Source organism: Adelges cooleyi, unplaced genomic scaffold (assembly GCF_023614345.1).
Source record: "Adelges cooleyi isolate 19-005CV unplaced genomic scaffold, UGA_ACOO_1.1 ACOO_flye_CR_arks_rails_tigmint_CR_PRNA_23, whole genome shotgun sequence".
Classification (NCBI taxonomy): Eukaryota; Metazoa; Arthropoda; class Insecta; order Hemiptera; family Adelgidae; genus Adelges; species Adelges cooleyi.
The window spans coordinates 14,889,007-14,913,684 of record NW_026095893.1 but is presented as its reverse complement, the minus strand read 5'-3'; the positions used below and the strand labels follow the sequence as shown (position 1 = coordinate 14,913,684).

The window sequence follows — 24,678 nt, the reverse complement described above, 5'->3', positions numbered from 1 at the left end:
ATCCCTGCATTTAGGTTTGTTGACCAACGCGGTTGTATTTTACTTTTACAACAACAACCGTGCGTAGTTTTACGGGCACGGTCATATTTAAATTTACATGATTATTATCAGTTTGTTTTTCGCGCGTTGTACATACAATTCTCTCTTAATCAGGAAAACTCATCAAAATGTTTACAAAATCGATGGCAATGATACAATATTAAAATACACAACGGCACCGGTGTTAATGCCAAAGTCCAAACAAATTATGCCTACACTTTACCGAAGCATAGCTTCTCTGAAAACGTGGTAAGTACATAACATTTTTAGAACATCAGTATCAGATAAATCTAAAATATATATTTAAATACTCGATGACCATCGAGTTAAAAACTAAAATGCAAAGTATAACTGTCAAAATATGTTTATTCTATTTCATTTAATATATTTTGGATATCATTGGTAAAGTGTACAACAATAGTGCACCCAAATTCGTGGTAACCGAGGATAGTTCGTACCTTTGACTATGCGGTACAACCAGATTGTTTACTAGGTATAAAATATAAATAATGGTTTATTTAGCTTTGAATACTCGGGAGTTCTGTGAATGAATGTTTTTTAACGGTTAGACTAATTAATAATATTAGGGTGCTCTAAAAAAAAAACAAATGATAACAATTTATTCCTTATACTCCACACCCCCCCCCCCCAAAGTTATTCTATATATACGAGTGTGTGTATATATGTATATTATGTTTTATAGTTAAAGCTCGTAATAGTTGTACAATATGGTATGTATAGAAATTAAATTTTCTAAAATTATTATTATATAATATGAGTAGTCACAAAAATTATTATTGTACAACGAAGATAATAATTATTGTTTATTCACTACTAATAATAATTGGGTTAGGAAGTCTGTGTTTGATCTTACTTAACTTAAACATGTCGCATCGATTTCAGTTTTAGTATTGGGAAAAGAAGTAAAAATATTACCCTGTATTAAGAAGAAATCATCAAGATAAAAAAAGTACTCACAATATATATGTGTAAACATCTTATTTCGGGTCCTACATAAAATAACATTTAAAAATAGAGCTGAACTTATCATATCCGAGAACTTTATTGAGAAACGATTAATACTTTAATATTATCGGTTTATGTTAACTATAATAAGATACATAAGCACGAGACTGTAAGTTGTCTAATTTCCGCTGGAATACTGCATCTATGACTTTGCCTGATTGTGTAGTACTCACTTGTCTATCTGAGTTTATCTGGTGGTTAAAAGTATATTTCAGAAATTTAATAAGACTCTCTCCTTCTGTGTATGACAGTAGTACAAAGTGGAGAAAATCTATTACTGATTGTACATGTTGGTTGAGCGAAATGTATACAACAATCATAAGTATTGTTTGACCATTTAGTATACTCATAGCTGATAGGCCTTATGGCGCTCTTCATATTTTTTTGTTGTTCTGAGTGTGTTAGGCATAACTTAATTAATGTTACAAAAGTTTTTTTTTTTTGGTTGAATCGGAAATCGGAACTCCAATTTATTTATTTTGCGTTACGACCTAAATAAATCTATTTTTGTCTATTCTTATTTATTTTTTTTTTTAATTTAAATATCAATTATATGTAGTTGTAAATTATTTAAATTTAATCACACAAAGAATTTATTAAAGAAAAGGGAGAAAAAAACAATTTAGTTAAATTGGATACAATTTTATTACTTAAGTACAATATATCAATTATAATCAACAAAAACAATTGTTTTTGGTTTTGTTACGGCATAAATGTTTTTTTTATAATTTTGTAATCTATTGATGTATTCACTGTTTATTAAAATTTAATTTATAATCTTTTATTAAATAATTACCTATTCATTTTATGTTACGATCTCTATAACGTATAATATATTATAAAATATTATATTAAGTATATTATATAATTCTAATTTTCTATTCTATTCTATTTATTTAATAAAATACTTACTTATATTACAATTTTTACATTGTAATAATAATAAAATTATTAAATAAAAAAACTTTACACTTAACCCTAGTCTCGTTAGGTGATGACAATATAAATAATAAAATTGTATTGACATAGATTTTAGCCCGTCTTATTACAAATACAGAGGTACCGCCAAAATTGGTTCAGCGTAATTTTCTAGTGTATTTTACATTGTCATTTCTTGACAACTTGTCACAAATTAATCACATCTGTCATATCAATATCTATGTTGTTTCCGTCAAGGTATTATACAGATTGTAAACTGTGGGTATTAGGGTAGTTAATAATGTGTTATCTTAAAAAAAAAATTTATTTCGGTTGAATAAATATTTTTGAAATTGCTGAAGCAGATTTTCAAGCGGACATGCTCATATTGGGGGGGGGGGCACGTGACTGGACGGGGACCCCCCCCGGGAATTTTTTCATTATGTTATTATTTTTAAAAAATAAGACGTCATGGCTTTATTCATTATTTTAGACTACTCCCAAAAAAAAAAGTTTACATACAACTGTCAAGTAGAAGAAATAGGAGGATAGATGTATTATAATTTATATTTAGATTAACAATAACTTAATGGAACATATTTTAATCTCCAGAACGTAAAAAATATTTTTACTATTTTAGTTTGTAAAGCCAAATTTGTTCTAGATTTTAATGTATTCAGCTGTATGTAATTGAAACTGCTTATATTATTGATTTATTGGCTAGCCTAAAACCCAAATGATCGCCCAATACATATTATTATTAGCTTTTTATATTTATATATATATATATATATATATATATATATATATATATATATATATATATAATATATACATTTTTACGTTTTTAAACAACTCTATTTATTAACATCTACCGTAGTGTAAATAGGGGCTAAGATTTTCTAAAATATAGTTATCTACTTAAATTGTATTATAGCGAATGTGAATAAGTTGAGTAAGATTTTCAGTGAAATAATTATGAGCTATTAAATTAGTGCCTACTACTAAAATTGTATATTAAAAAATTATGGGTGATCTATCTATGAGTATGTATATGATTTATGAATACTATGCTATTTTATACTATCAGAAAACTTGGGAATCGCAAACGTTTTGTTAACTTTAAACATGCAATTTCATAAATAATCATTTACATATTGTTGTTTTTAAAATGTATCGATATTGTATTTTTTGAGTATTTGTAATATCCGTTTAGTTATCATTCAATAACTAAACTTATAGTACGTTCAGTCACTTCAGTGTCTTGGTTAAATTGTATTTTTAAAATACAACTATAAGGCGTGTAGGATGCTGAACATGTTCAATTGACTCAACGCTTTTAAATACACTCGATTGTTGCGTCAATGTTAATTTAAAATTAAACATTTTCTTGTATGTGTTTTAAGATGGTCCGAATATAGTTCAGTAATGCCAATTTTAAATTGGCATTATAAACAAACCGTTATTTGTATTAAACAAAAACATTAACCCGTTCTTGGTTATTTTTTTTTTACCATACTGCGAAGTAGATAATCTACGATTATGTTTTACCTTTATTTTACTCTTTCTAAATTCTATATATAATATATTATATTGTATAGCTCATATTGTTAAGCCAGAACATAAAATAAAAACGGCGTGTTAAAAATATCAAACATATGTCTTAGAAAGTGCAACCATACTGTTATGTCAAGTGCGTTTTACTTGTATATAGTAGAAAACGACAAAAATAATTTAAGAACTCCCTAAGTTTTAGATTTTTTTCCAATATATACAGGGTATGGTTAAAAACGAAGATAAATTTTTAAGTTCTAATTTGATTGTTGTTGCGTGACAGTAGCATTGTGCAATTACGTGATTTTCGTTTAAAATTCGTCGTAATAAAAAACTAATTAAGCAAATTCTGGCTGCATGGCATTTTATATACTATAATAGTACATACCTTATAAACTTCGTTCACACGCTGTGACCGTTGGGAAAATAAAGATACATATTTAAAAAATAGTACAATTTTATTTTGTTTAAATTATGTTCAGTTGTACCATTATAAAACACATTGGCTTAAAATATTAGGATCAGAACAATAGCAACTTACTTTTGGTTAAGTATTATATTCTTGTAAAACAATTGTATTTTAAACATTAATTGGCACAGGCACAAGCTTAGAGCTTTGGCATGATAAGTACCTATCCCTACAATTAATTTTTTTCTTTGGCTTAAGCTGTTTGGCAAGGAGGGAAGGATTAATATAGTTTTAATGCACCTATTTTTTGCGTACGTGCCAATTTGGTACTATTTATTTTAATTGATGTCGTGGGAAAACATATTTGATATGGTAGAAGGACTTAGTCCGTCCTAAATTAACAGTGAAACTAGCCTCTTTCTCGCCTCTGTAATTCTAAAAAAGGAAGCATTAGTTGTGAAAAATATGCTGTTAGAAAGTACTTAAATTTGTATTTAAGTACTTAAATTTGACTATATAGCTGATATTAGTGCGATTCACTTAGCACTAACTTTACGACCAACAAAGGTTGTTTAAAATATCTTATATATTTGTATACCAATTTACCTACGTAATATTTAGTAATTACATTAATTTTTTTTCTGTATGAGCGCGTTCGAAAACTGATGTAGCCATGTTTTCTATATATCCCCTCGTGCAGGTGAATGCCCCATCTATACATTCTACAAGCGTATAGCATTTTAAGGAGTTATACATAAATTATGCCGTTCAGTGGAGCATACAAAAATGTAATCCAACTGCTTAGCAACCGAATGGGTTTAACAGTCAAAATAAGAACATACAAGGTGACCCAAGAGAATGCACAAATTGAAATATCTCTTAAAAAAATAACATTTTTGACATTTTTTTTTACTAAATAATAAATTTAACTATACCTAGAATACAAATATTTTATGTTTTTAAATAGATAAAAGTAATAATACAATTTTAATGACAACTTTGTAGTTTTTTATAACAACTAAGTAATTTAATGCTTTTTGTATCTTTTTTTTTATTTTCATATCTTTTTACTCTTATATTGAAAATATTGAATATAAATATATCAGCCAATTATACATAATTATAATTTATACACATACGTCTATCGATATTATTTAGTAAAAATATATTTAATTAAATATAACTATGTTATGGATATATATTATATATGTGTATGTTATATACCTATACTTTTAAAATACCATTGCAATACAACTAAAAACTATGAAAATATATAGGTATTAGAAATGTATAAAAGATATTAACAAATGTGTATAGACACTATTGACAAATATTTGTCTTATGCGGCCAAACATATTTTATACGTAGACACTTTTTTTTAATTTTTAATGGAGTACCTAATATTGTGTGTAGAACAAATTTAGTATTAGAACGTGAAATAAAATAATAGTTTTTTTAATTTTGCTATGCTATTTTGTTATAAATAATATAACCATAGATCTAAATATAACATACAATTGTATGAAATCTAATATAATATATTATACATACTATTTGTGCAAGACCAATTAATTCTACTAAACTATTTGTTAATTACATTTGTGATACATTTTGCTTTATATGTAGTACTACTTAATATGAAAATAATTTTTTACTATAAAGTATTTATTTTAATTGAATTCTGTATTTATAAAAATATAAAAAAAACGTTGTTTAGTTAAATTCCTACTTAAAATATGTTGCATGTTTTTTCGGGGAATAAATAATTGTATTATTAAAATATAAAAACCCTTTCGACAAAAATATTTCACTTTAACGCGAATACGTATTTCAGCAATTATGATGCCATTCAGAGCTAACAGCAGACTACCGGGAAAACTAGGGTTTTTATTTTATAATAATAAATTCCACAAATGACTCAAAGTTTGACTTCGTCGTAATTGATTTTGTTTATATTTAAAATTACGTGGTAAATGGTAATTATGAGGGCTTTGCTACTATTTCTACGTATTACTTACAAAGAAGTTTAAGGAGTTTTTAGAATAAATATGAAAAAATATATATGTGCCTCGATTTTTGATGATAGGTCGTTGCCAGTAGCGAAAAAAGTTTTTTTTATAAAATTACAATTACAAATGAGAATAGCAATAGTTGATAATTTCGTAAAAAGCCAGAAAATACAATGGCTGGGAAATGTAATGCGGCAAAGTGAGAATACCGAAATTCGTTATTTCATAATAGTACTGTGTTTTCAAATATAAATTATGCAAAATTTAAAAAACAACTTCCCATATTGACAGTTTTGAGTAAAATTTTATTTTTTAATAATAAATTTGTTATTTTTTGTAAAAAAATTGTTTTAAAAATTGTAATACTTATAAAATTAATTAAACTAGAGTAACTATGTGTTTTACTACCAGTAATAGTTGTTATTTTTAACAAATTAGCAATTCAAATTAGAAATATTCCGCTGCCTATGTTAGATGTTAGACATTTGTTACTAATATATTCAGTTACACAAGGTAATAATAATAATATTATACATATTTTAGATCTAAATGATATTTAAATATATATATTTAAATTGTTTCATATTTTGTTAAGATGTATATTTTCACATAGTTAATAATTCTACCAGAATTTAAGAATAACTGATGATCTTGCAATTTGTTATCTATCTATTAAAGATTCGAACAAGTTATGCAAAATATTAGTTAACGGAATACAAATATGCCTCTGACCTCCAAAAAAAAGGAGTACTAGTATTATGAGTTCTCATACAAGTTAACATGTAATTGTAATCCAAGGTCGAATGCAAAATATTAAATGTACCTATCTAGCATGGTTTAGACATATCTATACTATCATAGCAAAAACAATATTAAGGCGTTGCTATAGGCAATTAGCGTTTTAAAATTAAATACTATTACCATAAGAAAATAGTTTTTTGTAAATATTGATTAATTGTAATAGTCGTATGATATTTACATAAATGACTTATCTAAGTATTGATTCCAACGTCCATTTTAATAATTAATAGCTTAATATAGGCGGGACCTCGTGTATGCCCCAATAACCTGAAATCCAAAAGCCAATAAATTATTTTTAGTAGGCACACCTTTTTTTACAGTTTTCATTTTGTTGTTTTATTAAACAACAAATTGACTATTGTACAACTTGAAAATCTAAAGATTTACACGTTATTACCACACTTAATATATGCATTATATTTATAAATAGTTTAAGTAGGAGACCAACTAGTCTTCCACTTAAACTCTTAAAACTGCCTGATGTAACAAACAGTAGTATTGAAGAATTACTTACAAAGAGGATGCAAAAAGCATTTTCCTGCCAATTTTTAGTAAATGGGAGAAATCATTTTCTTTTGATCGTCCTGAACAATTTTAAAAAGTGTACTTACCTATCTGGTTGGTGCAATGAATCCGTCAATTATAATTTATGGTTACATAAGTACGGTTAAGGTCATTCATTTTTTTCTTGAGAAAATTAGACTACTTTAAAAATAGGGTTCTTTAAAATTATGAGCTAAGGTGTTAAATTACTAAGTAGTCTATGGTTAGTACTACTAGTTTCAAAGTGAAGATTATTTTAATATAATAATTATAATGGAAATATAACGATATTAAATTTGATTTTGTACACGTTTAGGTTATCTGGTAGATTTCATTTATTAATACAGACATTTAGTTTAAACAAATGATCGGCAAATAGATTAAATATAGATATTTTATAATAAACTGTAAATGTTTTTTAAAGTACGCCATTTTTCTGTTTTATGTAATTTTATATTTAATAATAAAAATTGATTGTAAGTATCTGGAAAATGGCTAAAAACTAAAAACTTAAATGTAAATATTATACAAAAACCTTGACACTATATCCTGCGGTGTAATTACAATTGTTTGTAGAGATCTAAATATTGGAAAATCGTTTTATTTTTCTATATTTTTAGAATGTAAGGGTTCCTATTATAACTCTTTATCAAATTATCAAATAATAACAAAATTAAGTAGCCTAATTTATAAAATTTGTTGCAAAACTCTCATGCAAAGTATAAGGTCGTATGGGTTTTTAAAATTTTAATTGTATAATCCTGCTTCAACCCACGATAGTCGCGTGGGACATTATTTTGTGTGAGAATTATGCAAGAAATTACGTAGTATAAGTAAGTTTTACATTAGGTAATTATTTAAATATTGTATATTAAACAATTTTTAATTTTTAAATGGAAAATAGAAAACTAGTTGGCAATTTTTAAATCCGTCTAACATAGTATGAAAAAACTAAGAGTAATATTACTTTCAGATACCTACAGGCTACACCCTTTACAAAATTCCATTTAGTAGGGAACCGGAATTCTAAAAGACTTGTACAAAATTCCAAAGAACTTGGACTCCCGAGTTATACTTTGGGATACTGTAAAAACACTACACCGCACGCCATTCAAAATTGAAAAAGTGCAAAGCGTATCTGAAGTAAAAGTAAAATCTGTTTTCAGATTTCTTATCGGTTTACTACGTTGGCCTGTAATAGTTGGTATCTAGAAAATTTCCCTAAAACGATGTAGCATTCCGCGCGTGAGGTGGACTGTAATGTTATTTTTATTCACGAGCACAACTCATCCGCTATTCATTCCACAACTACAACTTTTAATGCAAATAACTTCATTAGTATTATTTAAAAATTGGTTATCGATCAGTCATTGTTTTTAGTACACCATTTATGCTTTAACAAACAAATAATAGATGTTTAGATTTGTATAAGTATATTACCATTTAACTTTTAAAAGCCACCCGTGTAAATAATATGTTTTTACATTTTAGCTTCAATTCGGAGCTAAGAAGGTGTTAATTTTACATTGATTTATTTTTAGTTTTATGAGGACCAACGTTATTTTTTAAACCGCTGAACCGATTTCTTCGTGCAGCAACTCTGTAGGTCAGAAATTTAACCTGAAAGTTACATTATTGGGCCAAAAACTAAAAAAATATCACCTTTTCCCCTTCAAAATCGAGAAAAATACCCAAAACATTTACATATTTTCAACTTAAAATTATGATGCTCTTTAACTTTCTTAAAAATAGTCTAATTAGTACCAATTTTGTATAGAATAATTTTTAAATATCGGTAGTCTTACCGATAAACATTTACAAACCAAAAAAATATCATAAACCCTTTTCTTCAGAAGAGATATACATTATTTTCTTTATTTCACTTTTTCAAACAGTTTTAGGGATTTAGGTCTGAAAATTAGACCTAAGATCTAAAATCGAAGTAAATATCCAGGTTGCTGTGTATGAGTGAATCAACAGTCAATGCAAATATTTTCATTATATTGTTAAGGAATCCACCTGCGCGCGACCCGCTTCAATAGGCTAAACACGTGCATACGAAAAAACTCTCACTCCTCGTAGAATAGTCCAATTTTAAAAATTTTTTTTTTTGTTGGAAAGAGGAAGATGTCCTACATCGTGCATTGAACTTCGATTTTCAAAATTCTATTACTAAACGCTATAATATAAATTTAAATATGTCCAATTTGCGCATGTTTTAAATAATAATAATAATGAGAGTACGGGTCAAAGAATTAATATTATGTAGGTATAAAGTGTATCAATGAAAAAAATCCTAGTATAAATCCAAGTATAGTCCTGGTATAATAAAGGTTTTAGCATATCATTTTGGGTCGTACTATTTCTGTCAATAAATGGTTTCCATTTAGCGCTCTAAAATGTCGTCATCTCGTTAAATTTGATCTACAAAAATATTTAAATTATAACACCAGTTTTAATTTTATGTAAAAATGACATGTCATGTATTTCACGCCAAATCGTTAATTGACAAATATTGTAATTACACTTTAATTCATTTTTGTATCCAATGTTACAGTCTACACTGATTTTAGCTCCAATGCAAAACAGTTTTTCTGGACCTACGATAACTCCTAACCGCTGAATCGATTTCTTAATATAGCAAGCCCATAGATTAAAATTGGTACCTGAAAGGTTCTTTATTGAGCCAAACCGAACCTGAGTTTTTAAAATCGAGAAAAACATCCTAAGAACTACTTATTTGTCAACTTAAAATTTCGACACATTACCGATTGAAGGGTCCAGTGCAAGAACCGGCTCCACATTTTGAAATTGTTTAAGACCCTGGACGGTCAAAGAAAAACCATTGTCCCATTTATCATGCGGGGGAAAATGCGTTTTGTTATATATTTGTAGGTAATTCTCCACTTTTTATCAAATAGTCCGATTTTACTATTTGATAAAAAGTGGAGATTGCCGGAGCCTTCAAAATAGTATAACAGTTTCGAATTTATAGGAAGTATTCTTTAGTTAAGATATAGTACGCTATCAATAACCGTTGACAAACCAAAATAAAACCAGTACAGTGGGATTGGTACATAGTGAGAACAGATCATTGTGGGGAGGAGGAGGTCACGGGTCTACAGAAATTTGACTATAAATTATAACCCAAAATAAAAGTTTTACTATAGATTATTGAGAAAATTTGATATGTTAGTGCCCCACACTAGATCTATTTTGTCTTATTGACAATAAGACAGGCTTTAAGTCCTAAAAGCTTACTTGAAAAAAATAAATAAAGAAAAAGTTTCTGTTCCTTATAACAGAAAGAGTTTTTGATATTTTTGGTTTTTTTTTAAGTACATCGATATTACTTTATCTGAAGAATATACTACACAAATTTGGAATTAATTCATCTATTTTTAAAAAGTTATAGTGCTCCGTAATTTAAAGTAAAAAAACATGTAAATTTAATTTGTTGGGTGTTTTATCACGTTTTAGAAAGAAGAAGGGATGAAGTTTTCATTTTTTGGCTCAAGTACCTATCAGGTATTCATCTCTGATGAGTCTGATCTATAGAAGTGCTACATGAAAAAAAAACGGATCAGTGGCTTAAAATATATTGTGGTATGTTCCGATTTCCGCCAAAATAAATAAAAATGTATTACCTAATATTTTTTAAGAACCCCTGAAACTAAATATATATATATATATATATATATATATATATATATATATATACTGCTTTTCGTTTACAGGCTGAATTAATAATTTGTCTATCGACAGCTTCGGGCGACCCACCGAGACGCCTCACGTCCCAATCGCCGGTGTTGCACTCAAATCATTGTTATTTGTACCTAATGAAAGAGCATTGTACATACCTATGCTTTTATTGATATTTGTATTTTTATCTGTGAACACTGGACCTCCCTAACTTACTTATGTATAATACACCGTATGATGCGCATTTGTAACGAGCACCTAGGCTTCTCTTAAAATATTTTATTAATAGTACTGCAATCTGTTATTACTACTTTTTACCTTATGTTTACTTTTTTTTTTTTTTTTTCTTTATTTTCCATATAATTACCATTTGTTTATTTGATCCGTTGCATTGTTTGGTATTTGCTTACTTTAATTATTATGTTATATTGTTCATATTTATTACTATAAATTGTATTCTACTATTGGGCTCCTTGGCCGTTCATAAATAAATAAATAAACACTTTCTTACTGTGCTTGGTTTGGACTGTACTGATTTGAACATACTATCCACAGATTCGCGTCGAAGCGTTTATTTAAAGTGATTTTAACACTTTCAGTTATAATAATTCCTGTAAACCTCCCCGTCCTCACTATCTCCCACTGCACTGACTTTTTTTCTGCTTTACAATAAATTGTTGTAGATTAAACGAATATCATAATTGCAAAACATTTAATTAAAGTAGTATTTATGTTGCAGCAAAAATAAAAAGAGACGAAAAAAAAAATTGTATTTTTAAATAACTAATAGAGAATCTTTTAGATTTAAGCTTATTAAACAAAATATGTATTGAGACTAACCTACAAATAATTTACGTACCTACGTCGGATCCTAAAACCCACAAGTAAATTATAATAGACCATCTCTCATGGTTAAAGTCGTTATAGTAACTGATCTAATGGATAAAGAAAAAGTGGTCCACTACCAATGATAATTGTAAAAATTCGGGTGCATTTGAGTCAATGTTTTCCAGCGTTTTCTACTTAAAGGGGTCGTTTTCTAATGGATTTCATTTAAATTTTATTTTAATTGAGTAACGCCTCTGAAGTCCAGAAGACCTTTTAAAATTAAAGTTATGACGATGATTTTGTTATACTCGAAGAAGTTTTGTCTTCCAGGATAGCTGTACATTTGTACCTTCTAAAGTTTAGAAGGTAGAATCTAAACAGAATGAGTAGGTAGTATTAGTTATTACCCATGATGAAACCACCATATAGGTACCATAATACCAATCTACAGTGAAATATCGTACCTACACGTCAATGTATAATATAAAACGATCTGAGTAAATGGTCGTTTATCTGTCTGTGCACGCCTGGTGAGTACACATGTTGGCGCGACAGACCGAGGAGAAGCACATGATATTTTATTATTTTTAACATGGGTGTAAACGGCCGGGCACCGGCGCCTACAATTTAGTGTACCTAGGTGTCTCGTCGTACATCGTGATCCCGCTCTTGGGGTACCTAAACGTCAAGAAAAGAATAATATACATAGCATGCGGTATATACGCATATGTACATATTGCAAGTGAAGGAAGAAGAGGATAATTTAAGAGAAGTGTACACAGCGCGCACACGCCACATACACGCGCGGCTCTATGCCGCTCTACTGTCGCGGCGTCGTGCCGAGCAACTGACACTTCGGCGAGAGGAGCGCGCGGCACGCGAATCGGCCATTCGGCAATGTGGTTGGACGCGCTGCCGATCGATGGGTCGTGCCTACGACCAACGCGGACGCAGGAGGGCGGGCGCCCCGGCGTCCGCAAGCGCCATAGACGCCCGCCGTCTCAAGGCGGCCGAGCACCGCCGAGTAGTGTACCGTCAACCGTGGTGTTCGATCGCACGTCCGACGTCGTTGCTTGTGTGATCCCCTCGCTAATACCGTCCGTGCATTGTGGGCCCAACTACTATTTATATGTATATATATTTATGATAACGTCGCAAATCTCGAACTTGTAACCACATCATTCTAATGATGCTCGACATACTGCATCGGCAAGTCGTCAGAGACATGGACGGGTTTCCCAGACTATCCAATCGTAAGTAATTAGTTACCAATACACTGTTACCGAGTATACCAATTATGCCTTAAACATATAAGAAACAAAACCAGGGTGGACAAGCACGAATTCAAAGGGTCGCGGCGTGTCAATTATCAGTTCTAGATGATTAGACTGCAATTTGCAATGTTCATGTATGCAAAGTTATATATAAGAGCCCTACAAAAACTGTGCACGCGCGTAATAACCAAAGTAAACATGATTAAGTACTACCCCGCCCATTTAAAACAAAAATAGTAGCTAACGGAAACATGGTAAATGTACACCTAATGGTAATAGAGCTGCTACCACACTTAGTATACAATTTATCTAATTTTACTGACGCGAGGATTACTATTTCGCACTATTATTCTAGTCTTTATTATTAGTCAATATGATTCCCAACCAAAATCTATCGTACGAGACCCAACACAATCAGAATAATTTTTACCATCATTTTGAATGAAACTGATTTAATACATATCATAAGTACGAACCAGACTTCCGACGAGATCGAGTCGAACTAGCACAGTTATCTAGTTGGTAGGTACACATTTATTTTTTTTCATACCTATTAAACTAATTAGTAATTACTAAATATATACATTTCTATTTTATTATTAATTTGTTTGGGAAATAAATACAATAAAGAGAAGTTTTACTTAATAATAAACACATTTTATTTAGTTAAAAAAAAAATGTTTTTAAAATAATTATTATTGTTATTACTACAATACTAATAATAATTAACGTTGCTCCCTAATAATTAAATTTAAAAAAAATATATTACAAAAAGTTAACATAAAAGATTACAATAATTATCTAATAATCTTGACCAGTACATGGTTAAACCATGATGGTTTCATAAAAACAATAAAGATTTATAGTTCTCGATTCAGGGAGAGAAGCGCAAGAAACCCAGTCCCGGGCTTATCATCTTTCGATAGAAATATATTTCTTCCACTATATTTTGTATGAAATAGTAGAGAAAATCATAATTCAAAGAACATATCAAAAAAGTATACCTAATAACGTAATACATATATAAATTATCATCAAGCATTTAACAAATGTTTAATTTAATCTCTACTAAGAATAATAAAGTAAATAATGTTCGTTTTAAACTGTACTCCATAAGTGTTTAAAGTAAAATATTTAACCTGTTATTTTTTAATAACAATTAAAATATGTGTTATGTATAATTATTGACGATTCAATAGTAATTGACATAACCTATACTGTACTTAAATCATATTTTTAATAATCTAGCAACTATGTAAAAAATAAGAAATAAGTGTATGATCAAAATGTTTGGATAATATTAACAAGAACTATTGTCATTGGTGTGATATTAATTTTATAGCAATATGTTTATGGAACGTACATTTTTATTAATTATATACGTTTGTAAACTTAATAATTTGCAATTTAAGCTATATGTTTATAATATGACAAATGACATCTAGACAAGAGTCTAGACTCTAAAGGCAAATGCAATAAGATAAAATTAGTATGTTAAGGGAAACGGAAAGCGCTATTTATTAAGGGACAGATGATAGGCAATATTTGACAAAAATTAATCTAGTAGCCATTTTTAATATGCCGATTAACTATTTTAAGGTGAAAAAGTATTATGTTTTTCTAGTTGTAATACTTTTAAAGTTATTTTTTCTGAGTTATGGCGAAAGTTTGATAAAAAAAATTCCTCGTACAAATAATTTTCTGGCGTATTTATTTGTCGGATTAAAAAATTTTTTTTATGCGAAGTTTACTATTTTTTCTATTGGGGCGAAGAGGCCGATTTTTTACTTAGCAATAGTTAGATTTATTAGAAAAAAGTAAAAATATAAATGCTTATAAAATTTTTTTGGAAAACAACAGTACAAATTCGGCCTTTTAGCCCCTATAGAGTAGATGTTAAACTATATAACAAACAGTTGAAATCGGTTCGGTAGACAATTGAGAAAATAAATTCGCTAATTGATGCTTTCCGTTCTCCTTAAGAATAATAAAAACTAAGTTGTTAATATGTTTATAACTTGTTTTATTAGATATTTTATTTTTCTAAAAAAAAATGAGTTCAAAGCATACCTCTTATATTTGGTAAATAAGATATTTTCAATCGCTTAATCCTAATTCCAGCGCATTGTTTTGTTGTAAATAGCTGCCCGAATAAATTGTATGTTGTCATGTGGCTAAGTTTCAGACAAACTTTTAAATATTTATTGTTTCCGATCGTCAACTTTCCAAAAGTATTTGGCGATATTCTATTAAAATAAAATTGAATTAGTAACTAAAATGTTTAGCAAACAAATAAATAACGCTAATTTCTTCAGAAAAACATTAAATATTGCCAGTTTATCGCTTAAAATGTATACAATTTAACATAACATAAATACATTGATAAACTATTTTTTACTGTGAAAAAATGAAAACAGATATGTTAAATAAATAAGTTGAACATATATTTTATTACCTTGGTTTTTTGATAACTTACAGAAATTCCCAAGGGGATGTACATAAGCAATATTTAAGAAAAACGTGGTTTTAATAAATTTCGACCATGTAAATTGTTTTTTAGATTAATTTGTATAAGCGCCAGGGTATCATTTTTAACTTAAATAATTTTTATACGAATAAAAGCCATTTTGTTCCTACAAGGACCTATTTAGATCTACAAGCCTAACAAAATTATGCTTACTTAGAATGATCGGATTATAATTCTGTTAACATATTTGTGCTCATCGGCCTTTCTTTAAGGTTATTGTAAAATTAGATTATGAATAACTGTGTCATTAACTTAAAATAGACAATGAAGAAATGCTAAGTATTCGAGAAATTGAAATAGAATTTAAACACAATTTTAATTAAAATATTAAAAATCGATTCCCACAATAACGTCGTTCATCGTTCTACCATATTTACTGTTTCGTTATCTAACATGACATTCTCAAACCATCTTCATATAGGTATTCCGTTTGAGTTTTATTTTTTATCAGATAATATGTCAATGTATTATTTATTCATTCCTTCTATCCCTTCCCCCTATTCACGCTACCACTCCATCTTATAACTTTTTTATCTTACTGTCTAGCTCCGACTAGTATGATAGTAAAATACCTACTATTGTTTGCCTCAACTCCATTATTTTCAAATCTGCCCTTTAATGCCTTAAATTTAAAAGTATTCATTCATATAAAGTATCTATCAAAAATACACATGTTATTTTAAAATATTGAAAAAAAGCTAATGCAGAAGGAGTCGGGGCATATGGAGAGGTCACAGGTCTACAGGAATTATTATAACTGAAAGTGATAAAGTCCCTTTTAGATAAACACTTCGATGCGAATCTATGGGTGGTATGTATAAACCACACATAGCAACCTAAAAACTTACTACGGTCAAAGTGTAATTTTCCTCTAGTTTTTTGGTTTTTTCTTAATAAAAAAAAAATGTTTGATAAAAGATTTTTGAGAAAATTGTATATATTATAACCCCATTTTAGATCTACCTTTGGTCTAATTTTCATACCTAAGCCCGTAAAACTTTGCATGAAAAAGCGAAAGAAAGAAAGTCCACACCTTCTAAGAGAAAGGATGTACGATAATTGTTTAGGTTGTCAGCGTTTGTCGGTAGTATAAATATTCTATACATATTTGGAACTAATTGGACTATTTTGAAAAAATAAATGGAGCGCCGTAATTTTAAGTTGAACAAAGTTTTAATTGTTCGCGGGTTTTTCTCGATTTTGAAGGGGAAGGGATGAACTATAAATTGTTGGTCTAATAAAGTACCTTTATTAGGTACAATTTCTGACCTTACGAGCTGCTACTCGAAGAAATCGGTTCAGTGGCTTAAAAGATATCGTGGGTACAGACACAAAAATATAAAAATAAAAACACATCAATACTAAGTACAATGTACTATCAGATATATCGCATCGAAGCTAAAACTAATACACAAATTTAGAATCGATTTCTTAAAATAAAATAAAAAATGTACACATTTAAATTAGTATTTTAAAACAATATTTATTTAATGGATCACCAAAGTTTTCTGAACTTGTTGAAGAAAGTTTTCTTACTTGTTGTTTTGATGACTGATGTTTTGGTTGATTTTTTTCCAAAGCAATTATCTCACAGTTCTGGTGATAAAATATGCTGTCTGTTAAGTTCAAAGATGTAAAAATTCAACATTCCTTATTTTTTAAATATTTATCATACCTGTAGGGAAATGTTACTAGCGAGCCTAGTGATACCATCGCCAGTGATACTTTGATTTTTGAGTGTTATAGTTTATTTATTTATTCTTTTTTATTTATAGGAGGTCTCTGCACCATTTCCTTTTTAATCTACTTGGCCGATTATCTGGGGTATGATTAGAAGAGAAGTAGTTTATGTTAGGGTTAGGGTGAGTTGAATTTAATATGAAGTTTTTGGTAGGCAGTTTTGGCGATCTTGTTTACATAATTAATTTGGAGATCAGAATGAAGGGGGTTTTTTTAAATATACCAAGGGGAATTTGTTAGTGTGTGTAGGCAAATGGATTGAAATGGCTGGATTTTTGTATGTTGGATGGAGCGGCACAGCCCTAGATTTGGATACCGTAATACCATAGGGGAAAGAGAAGAGTGTTTTGAGTTCTCATTCTTTATAAACATATTTATTTTTTTGATTTATAGTATTGAAAAAAATATTGAATCGATTTAAAGCATGCTTTTTTTGCAAGCAAGGTCAACGTGGGGCCATGTGTGATGGGAACCTATCAAAACTTTCTACGCTTATTAAATCTTCTTCAGGCGCTCTTGCAGACGCCTTAATTTGAATTGTTTTAAGTGTCGAAGTCGAAATCGAACTATAAAGCTTCGCCTTGTCGCTTCAACTAATCTTCTCTGTTATCTGCATAGGCGCAAATACGGGGGGGCTAGGGTGGGCTTAGCCCCCCCAAACAAATTAGGTTATACATACAATTTTGAAATACAAAAATATATTTACTTATATATGTATATATATATATTTAAAAAAAAATTCCAGCCCCCCCAAATAAAAAATTGAAATTGCGCCTATGGTTATATGCTAGTCTTTTCATGTCTTTATAACTTGCTAGAGATAATAGCTTCTTCATATTCCCCAGGTTTGTTTCGAAATATTATATTGATGATTAAATTATTATGTGCATTGTAGGTAGATAGTAATACCTAACGCCATAGGATATTAGGGTCTCGAACACACTTTTAGCTTCGACGCGGAGCTGAGAAGGTATTATTTTTACAATGATGCGTTTTTATTAATTTTTTTTTTGTCTGGACCCTCGATATCTCGTAAACCGGTGAACCGATTTCTTCGTGTAGCAACTCTATAGATCAGAAATCATACACGGAAGGTACTTATTCAGCCAAAAATTAAAAAAAGTCACCCCTTCCCCATCAAAATCGAGAAAAACGCCCAAAAAATTTACAAATTTTTCAATTTAAAATTACGATGCTCTATAACTTTTTTAAAAATAGTCGAAAATGTTCCAAATTTATATGAATTGTTCTTTAAACATAGTACTATCGATAAACATTATTTTTATTAAGGAAAAACCCCCAAAATAGGGTAAATTTACACTTTGGCCGTAGTCAGTTTCTAGGTTGCTATGTGTGTGAATCAACAGTCAACAGGTAATGAAAATATTTTCATTATATTGTTTATTACGATGTATGGGTAACTATGACAGTACATTTGTATAGACAGACGATCAACCCTTATCGTATCCACCCTGCACAAGACTAAATATTAAATTTTAAGTACATTATTGCTGGTCCCACGGTATGTTCTAAACCACTATAACTATGAATGCGTTGAAACTTTCGCGGATTGAAATATCACATAACTATAACAAGTTTGAACATACTATCACAGATTCGCATCGAAGCGTTTATTTAAAAGTGATTTTATCACTTTCAGTTATAATAATTCCTGTAGACTTGTGACCTCTCCGTCCCCACTATTCCCCGACCCCGCTGTACTGGCTTTTTTTTTATTTATAGTATTGAAAAAATCATCGAATCGATTTAAAAGCATGCATTTTTTGCAAGCAAGGTCAACGTGGGGCCATGTGTGATGGGAACCTATCAAAACTTGCAGACGCGTATTAAATCTTCTTCAGGCGTTCTTGCAGACAGCTAATCAGTGATTTATATATTTTGTCAAATTATTGTTGCAGTGGACAACGACTGCGATGGTCCGGCGTGCTGCGAAGGATGCGGCCTGAAGATTGTCGACAGATTTCTGATGCGCGTAGGCTCCAGTAGCTGGCATGAACACTGTGTCACGTGTTCGGCATGCGGCATCCCGCTGTCCACGTCGTGCTACTACCGTCACAACGGGTTGTACTGCAAAAATGACTACGACAGGTAAACAAAAAAAAAAGAAATAATAATAATAACAACAACGACAAAATTAAATATTGTCGTCGAGTAGTCTCTGGGTGTGCAACGAAAGTATGCACGAGATGTCTCCGAAAAGTTGTCTGTTGCCAAAACGAGTGAAAAATCATTCCTATTGTTCACAGTCGGAGGTCGAATATAGGCTCTCCGGGATACCGGACATAATAATATTGTTGTCCCGGTAGGCCGTTTTTCGCGTTAACCTTTTTTTTTTAACTAAAAATTGTACTCCGTATGATGTATACTGTTATATTATAACTTTAAAGTCTTAAAACGCATTTTGTATTTTAGAAGACGTATGTTAAAAAAATGTTTTCATTTCACTATTAAGGCGATTGGGTACCGGCCTTAATTAAGGAGTTGTGGGTAGTAAATGAACATTAGTGTGAGTGTTGTTATCTTACCCTCCCGTCCTCGCACCCGTCTAATTCATTGTTGAAATGACTCTCGTACAAGTCGGTTAAAACGGCTACTGTTCATACAATTTTATGCAGCAAAACTACCCGTTTTCCTTCAATCGGTCCGATCGTCGTATTGATGCGATAAGACTTCTGAAAATCAATTTGAGTTCAGTGTGAAGTCTACTTGAGATCGGTCAGGCCACTTTTCACTACTACAAGATTTAACATTTTTCAACAAATTTAAATCAAACTTGTGGTATTTTGAGGTGTCATAGACTCACCACCCGGTCTGGTTATAATTTTTTTTTGTTGCAGATTGTTTGGCGTCAAGTGCGGTAGATGTGGCGACCCGTTGGGCCCCAGGGAGCTAGTGATGCGCGCCGGACCCAGTCATGTGTACCACGTGGGTTGTTTCGCGTGTGTGGCTTGCATGCAACCGCTGCAGAAAGGACAGCAATACGTGGTCAGGGCAGGCGGAGGACAGCTGATCTGCAGAACGGACTACGAGAAGGAGATCTTTTTGATGCAACAGTCGGCGGGAAGTCCGCAAACTGGTAAGTGTTGAGACTATTTCACGAAAAAAAAAACACCGTAAAATATATTCTCATCGCATTATAGCGGACGACCCACTGACCACAGATGAGAACTGCAGACCACGGGACGGCCGCCGTGGCCCCAAAAGACCTAGGACCATTTTGACTTCGGTGCAACGGCGGCAGTTCAAAGCGTCGTTCGAGGTCAGTCCTAAGCCGTGCAGGAAGGTGCGAGAGGCGCTTGCCAAAGACACGGGTCTGAGCGTGCGAGTCGTCCAAGTGTGGTTCCAAAATCAGAGGGCCAAAATCAAAAAGATCCAAAGGAAGACCAAGCAGGACGACAAAAACACCAACAACAACAACGCGATCAGCACAGACAAGAACGAGACTGAACACGCCACCAATACCACGTCCAGCGTTTGCTCTGGAGGTAACGTTACATAATATATACATTTCAAATACGGTTGCTGAATTGCACATACAAATGTAGCTAAAATATAATGCAAGGTACTAGGTAGTGAAATCAGAGTAAAGAGAGTAGTGTAAAGTAAGTAACGAACAAAAGTTTAAGGGATAGATGAGATAATTAAGATAGAGATGACCTCTGCCTCGTAAACGATTCCCCGTGTATAATGTGTCAGCAAAACTTTAGGAGCCATAAATTATTTATAAAATATGTTCCGATTGTGTCCCTAGATCACTATTTGAGCTTAAGCACGCTAAGTATGCATGACAGCAGCGACTCAAACTACCAGAACAGCCAGCCGCTTAACCCTAACAACCCGTACTCGCCCGAAGGTAAATCCAAAAAACCCAACACGTCTATGGTTTATATTAAAAAGACTCATCTAACTGAGATATGGACTGCGCGCAGAGAGATTAACTGGATTTTATTAAAGATCAATTCTAGTCCCGAATTACGATTATTTTCTATTGTCTGTTTTTTGTTTTCTACACCCAAACTGAGGCTCGATGTTAGGTGACCAGTTTATTTTTCTATAGTTGTTACAGATATTCATAACTTGAAATTTTCAATTAGACCGTCTCTGATTTGTTTGTCATAAAGAATTTGTAAATAACATTCATCGATACAGTGGTACAGGTCAAAGTTGTTTAGTTATTTAGAAAAAAATGAGTTAACGGGTTGTAAAAATAAAATCGAGTACCGCCTACTTAACCATACCAAAGAAACATTGCTAATAATCTGTAAGACGGGAAGTACTGATTTTATAAAATTGAAAAACATTTTTTAAAGGCTTAATTTAACTAAACATGAAATCTTTCTGCATGATTGAATTTAGTATTAGTTACTCAATATAGTTTGAATGTTGAGGCAATCTGGCATCGGTGTTGGAAGGATAGTTGGTGGAGGTTTATATTGATAAATTCACAATCTCCATGGAGTCTCATTAACTGTAATCAATTAATATTTACAAAGCATAGCCAACCCCTAGAAAGGTGTGTGGAGTGCGCAGTCCGTTTTTAGTGTGATGTTTCTGTATAAATCATAGGCATTTTGTCTAAGTACTTACTGTATTTGTACAGTAAGGGTTTACTACCCTTACGAACATACACCACAATAGTACGTTTAATATTACCATGTTTCAGGTACTTACATCGGTGACCATTCAGTAGACAGCTTTTGCAGTTCGGACGTGTCGCTGGACGGTAGCACCACAGCGGCGGACGAAATGGGTTCGGACACCATGTCACTTGATCTATCAGTGCACGGGACGCAGCAACATGTCATGCACCATCATCATGCGGGTAGCGCGTCCGTCATGTCGGGCCAACAGGTCAACCCCATCGACAAGCTGTACCTGATGCAAAATTCATACTTTAACGGTACCAACGAACACTAGTCAATGTTTTCCGGTAACGGAAAATCCAAAAATAAAAAACACGATAATTGTATTTTCTTCTCGTTCCCTGTCTATTATTATTAAACCTAAGTATATTAAAGTTTTCTGTTGTCTGTCGTTTATTAAAATATTATTGTTATATTTTATATGTAAATCGCCTTGCTCGAGCCCACGTTGCAAACCGTGAAGTAAACTGTAAAGTACATTTACATACAATGTCACCAAAGGGTATACATTTGCATTATCTCTCTGTACACTCAATGTCGGTGGCGTGACGAGCTATCAATTTTATAGGCAATTGCTTCTGACGTTTTTGGAAGCTTTTACATTAGGAATTTTGGGGACATGTTGGGCGTGGTTATTTGGTAGGTAATATTGAAATTTGTCTCCCTATATTTTTGGTTTCGTCACATCATTGGCCCTCAGGAATCACGGATTAGTAGTTACACGTCATAGTTATCCGACAAACGTTTGTACAAATTGTAATTTAAATGTATAAAATCAATATTAATATCAATTGTGTATTTATGCAAACCGGTTGAACTCGAAACGCGAACGCGTGAACGCATGTATTGAGTACAATTATTATAATTATGTTTAGCTTGCGCATTTCTCGGTCAAAAGTTATTTATTAAAGCAGGTATTTGAGAAAACAATCTTACTACATTAATTATGTCGCTTTAGTATTTATCGTGTGTACGAAAAGAAAAAACTCCTTCTGTATCGGTTGTCTCTACCGTATACAAATTATATTGACGTTTGTCAATGAAAAACAAATTGCTCTATTAAAATTTAAAACAGGCATACAAAATTTAAGTTTTTAAAAATATCGTGTAATCACAATAAAATATTTTACCTACAATTGCTTGAATCCAGAATTTATTAGTGTTATTTTATGAAATAATATTTATATGTATTCATTTTTAATGTTTACACGCGGTTTTTTTTTTTGTTTAATATAAATGCTGTTTAATTATTTTACTTGTGTAAAATAATATTGCGAGTCTATGTATTAAATTATTTGTGTTTGCACACTTATAACATTATATTTTGTAGAAGAATAATGAATGTTTACACTTTACAGTTAATTGTTACCAGCAGTACCATGATATTCGTGGATTATTCATGCCTCATTAAACCTCTTATATATTATAATAAAATTATTTCTTTGCTACTCTATATTTTATTATCCAATTATTAAGTATATTATTTTTGTTCCTAATATCGAAATTATTCGATTATTAAAAATTAAAATGCAGAGTGACGTTGTAATTTATTAGAAATTTATTTTGTCTTGTACTAAAATTATATTATAATCGTTATACTAATAAATAAAATATAGGTACAAACAAATGTGCGTGTACTCGTAGGGAGCTGGAGACATTAAACAAATGTATTTTTCATCTAATTATTTTCTCTAGAATTTTATCAAAACAAATAGGGTTTTTTTAGTTAGATAGAAATATGTGGATTTTGCCCGAAACTTTATCCGGGGACCTACCACCCATTGTTCATTGGGTAACGTTTTCTACATTTTTGACTTGACTTAAAATTGTATTATTTTGTTGATATAATAAATTATAACCATTTTACTTTTAGACATTACGTTTAATAATCTAAAAAAACTATGAAAGTTGTTTTCGCCTTATATTATACACCAAATTTCTAAATAGATGTCAGTTAATAACTTAACTATTGTAAACGTAGAAATGTAGATTATTATTCAGTTATTCCACTATAAAATACATATAACTTTTTAATCACTACCTTCTCAGTTGTCACATGATCACATCAATGCTAACGACGACATGTATATTATTATTTATTAACAAAAATCGATAACTTCATCGAAGATTTCAGGTATATCTAATAATTAGGTATCCGTTTTTTTTAAATAAAGTATAAAGCCTGGTTAAATAATTCATGTATACTTGATTAAAACGTCAGCGCATGACTATAAAACCTAACCTAATACATATCGGGTCTTGTAGCCATATATGTTTTAATCAATAGACGTTCAATATAGGTGTATAATTATGTATTTACCTAGTCCATATAAAGGTAAATGTTGCACAATAAGAAAAAAAAACAAAAGGACTTGGGTAGGTAGTTATTATAATTGAGGTCGGTTTGTTTTCCTGTCACCGTTTCGGTAAAATTTCGATATAAATAATATATATTAACATATTTCGTTAATCCAGATAAATTTGCTATTTGTTAACAAATCATTTAATAATTAATTTTATTCGTGGAACTATAATGAACCTATTTTAATGTGATGCAATTAGGTAGAGATAGCACAGATTATATGATCATATTAATCTGTCATCTGTGGTACTATCGCAAGAGTACTTTCAATTTTCATTGTGT

General features: G+C 30.7%; 1 protein-coding gene across 3 annotated transcripts; it reads left to right on the top strand.

Moving 5' to 3' along the window:
• Positions 1-22,411, top strand: LOC126835403 (LIM homeobox transcription factor 1-beta). Of its 3 annotated transcripts, none has more exons than XM_050567976.1 (6): positions 1-288; positions 19,290-19,479; positions 20,229-20,467; positions 20,532-20,876; positions 21,143-21,244; positions 22,055-22,411. In XM_050567976.1, the coding sequence occupies exons 2-6, from the start codon at positions 19,358-19,360 to the stop codon at positions 22,306-22,308; spliced, it is 1,062 nt and encodes a 353-aa protein (XP_050423933.1). In that variant the 5' UTR covers positions 1-288; positions 19,290-19,357; the 3' UTR covers positions 22,309-22,411. The 3 variants fall into 3 exon arrangements, with proteins under 3 accessions (XP_050423933.1, XP_050423930.1, XP_050423932.1); XM_050567973.1 differs by lacking the exon at positions 1-288 and adding an exon at positions 12,869-13,082; XM_050567975.1 differs by lacking the exons at positions 1-288; positions 21,143-21,244 and adding an exon at positions 12,869-13,082.
• The last annotated feature ends 2,267 nt before the right edge of the window (positions 22,412-24,678 follow it).

Coding starts and splice junctions, on each gene's coding strand:
- LOC126835403 (XM_050567973.1), top strand. CDS start 13,016: ATGATGCTCGACATACTGCATCGGCAAGTCGTCAGAGACATGGACGGG. Junction 20,877..21,142: donor GTCCAGCGTTTGCTCTGGAG/GTAACGTTACAT, acceptor TTGTGTCCCTAG/ATCACTATTTGAGCTTAAGC. Junction 21,245..22,054: donor CAACCCGTACTCGCCCGAAG/GTAAATCCAAAA, acceptor ACCATGTTTCAG/GTACTTACATCGGTGACCAT.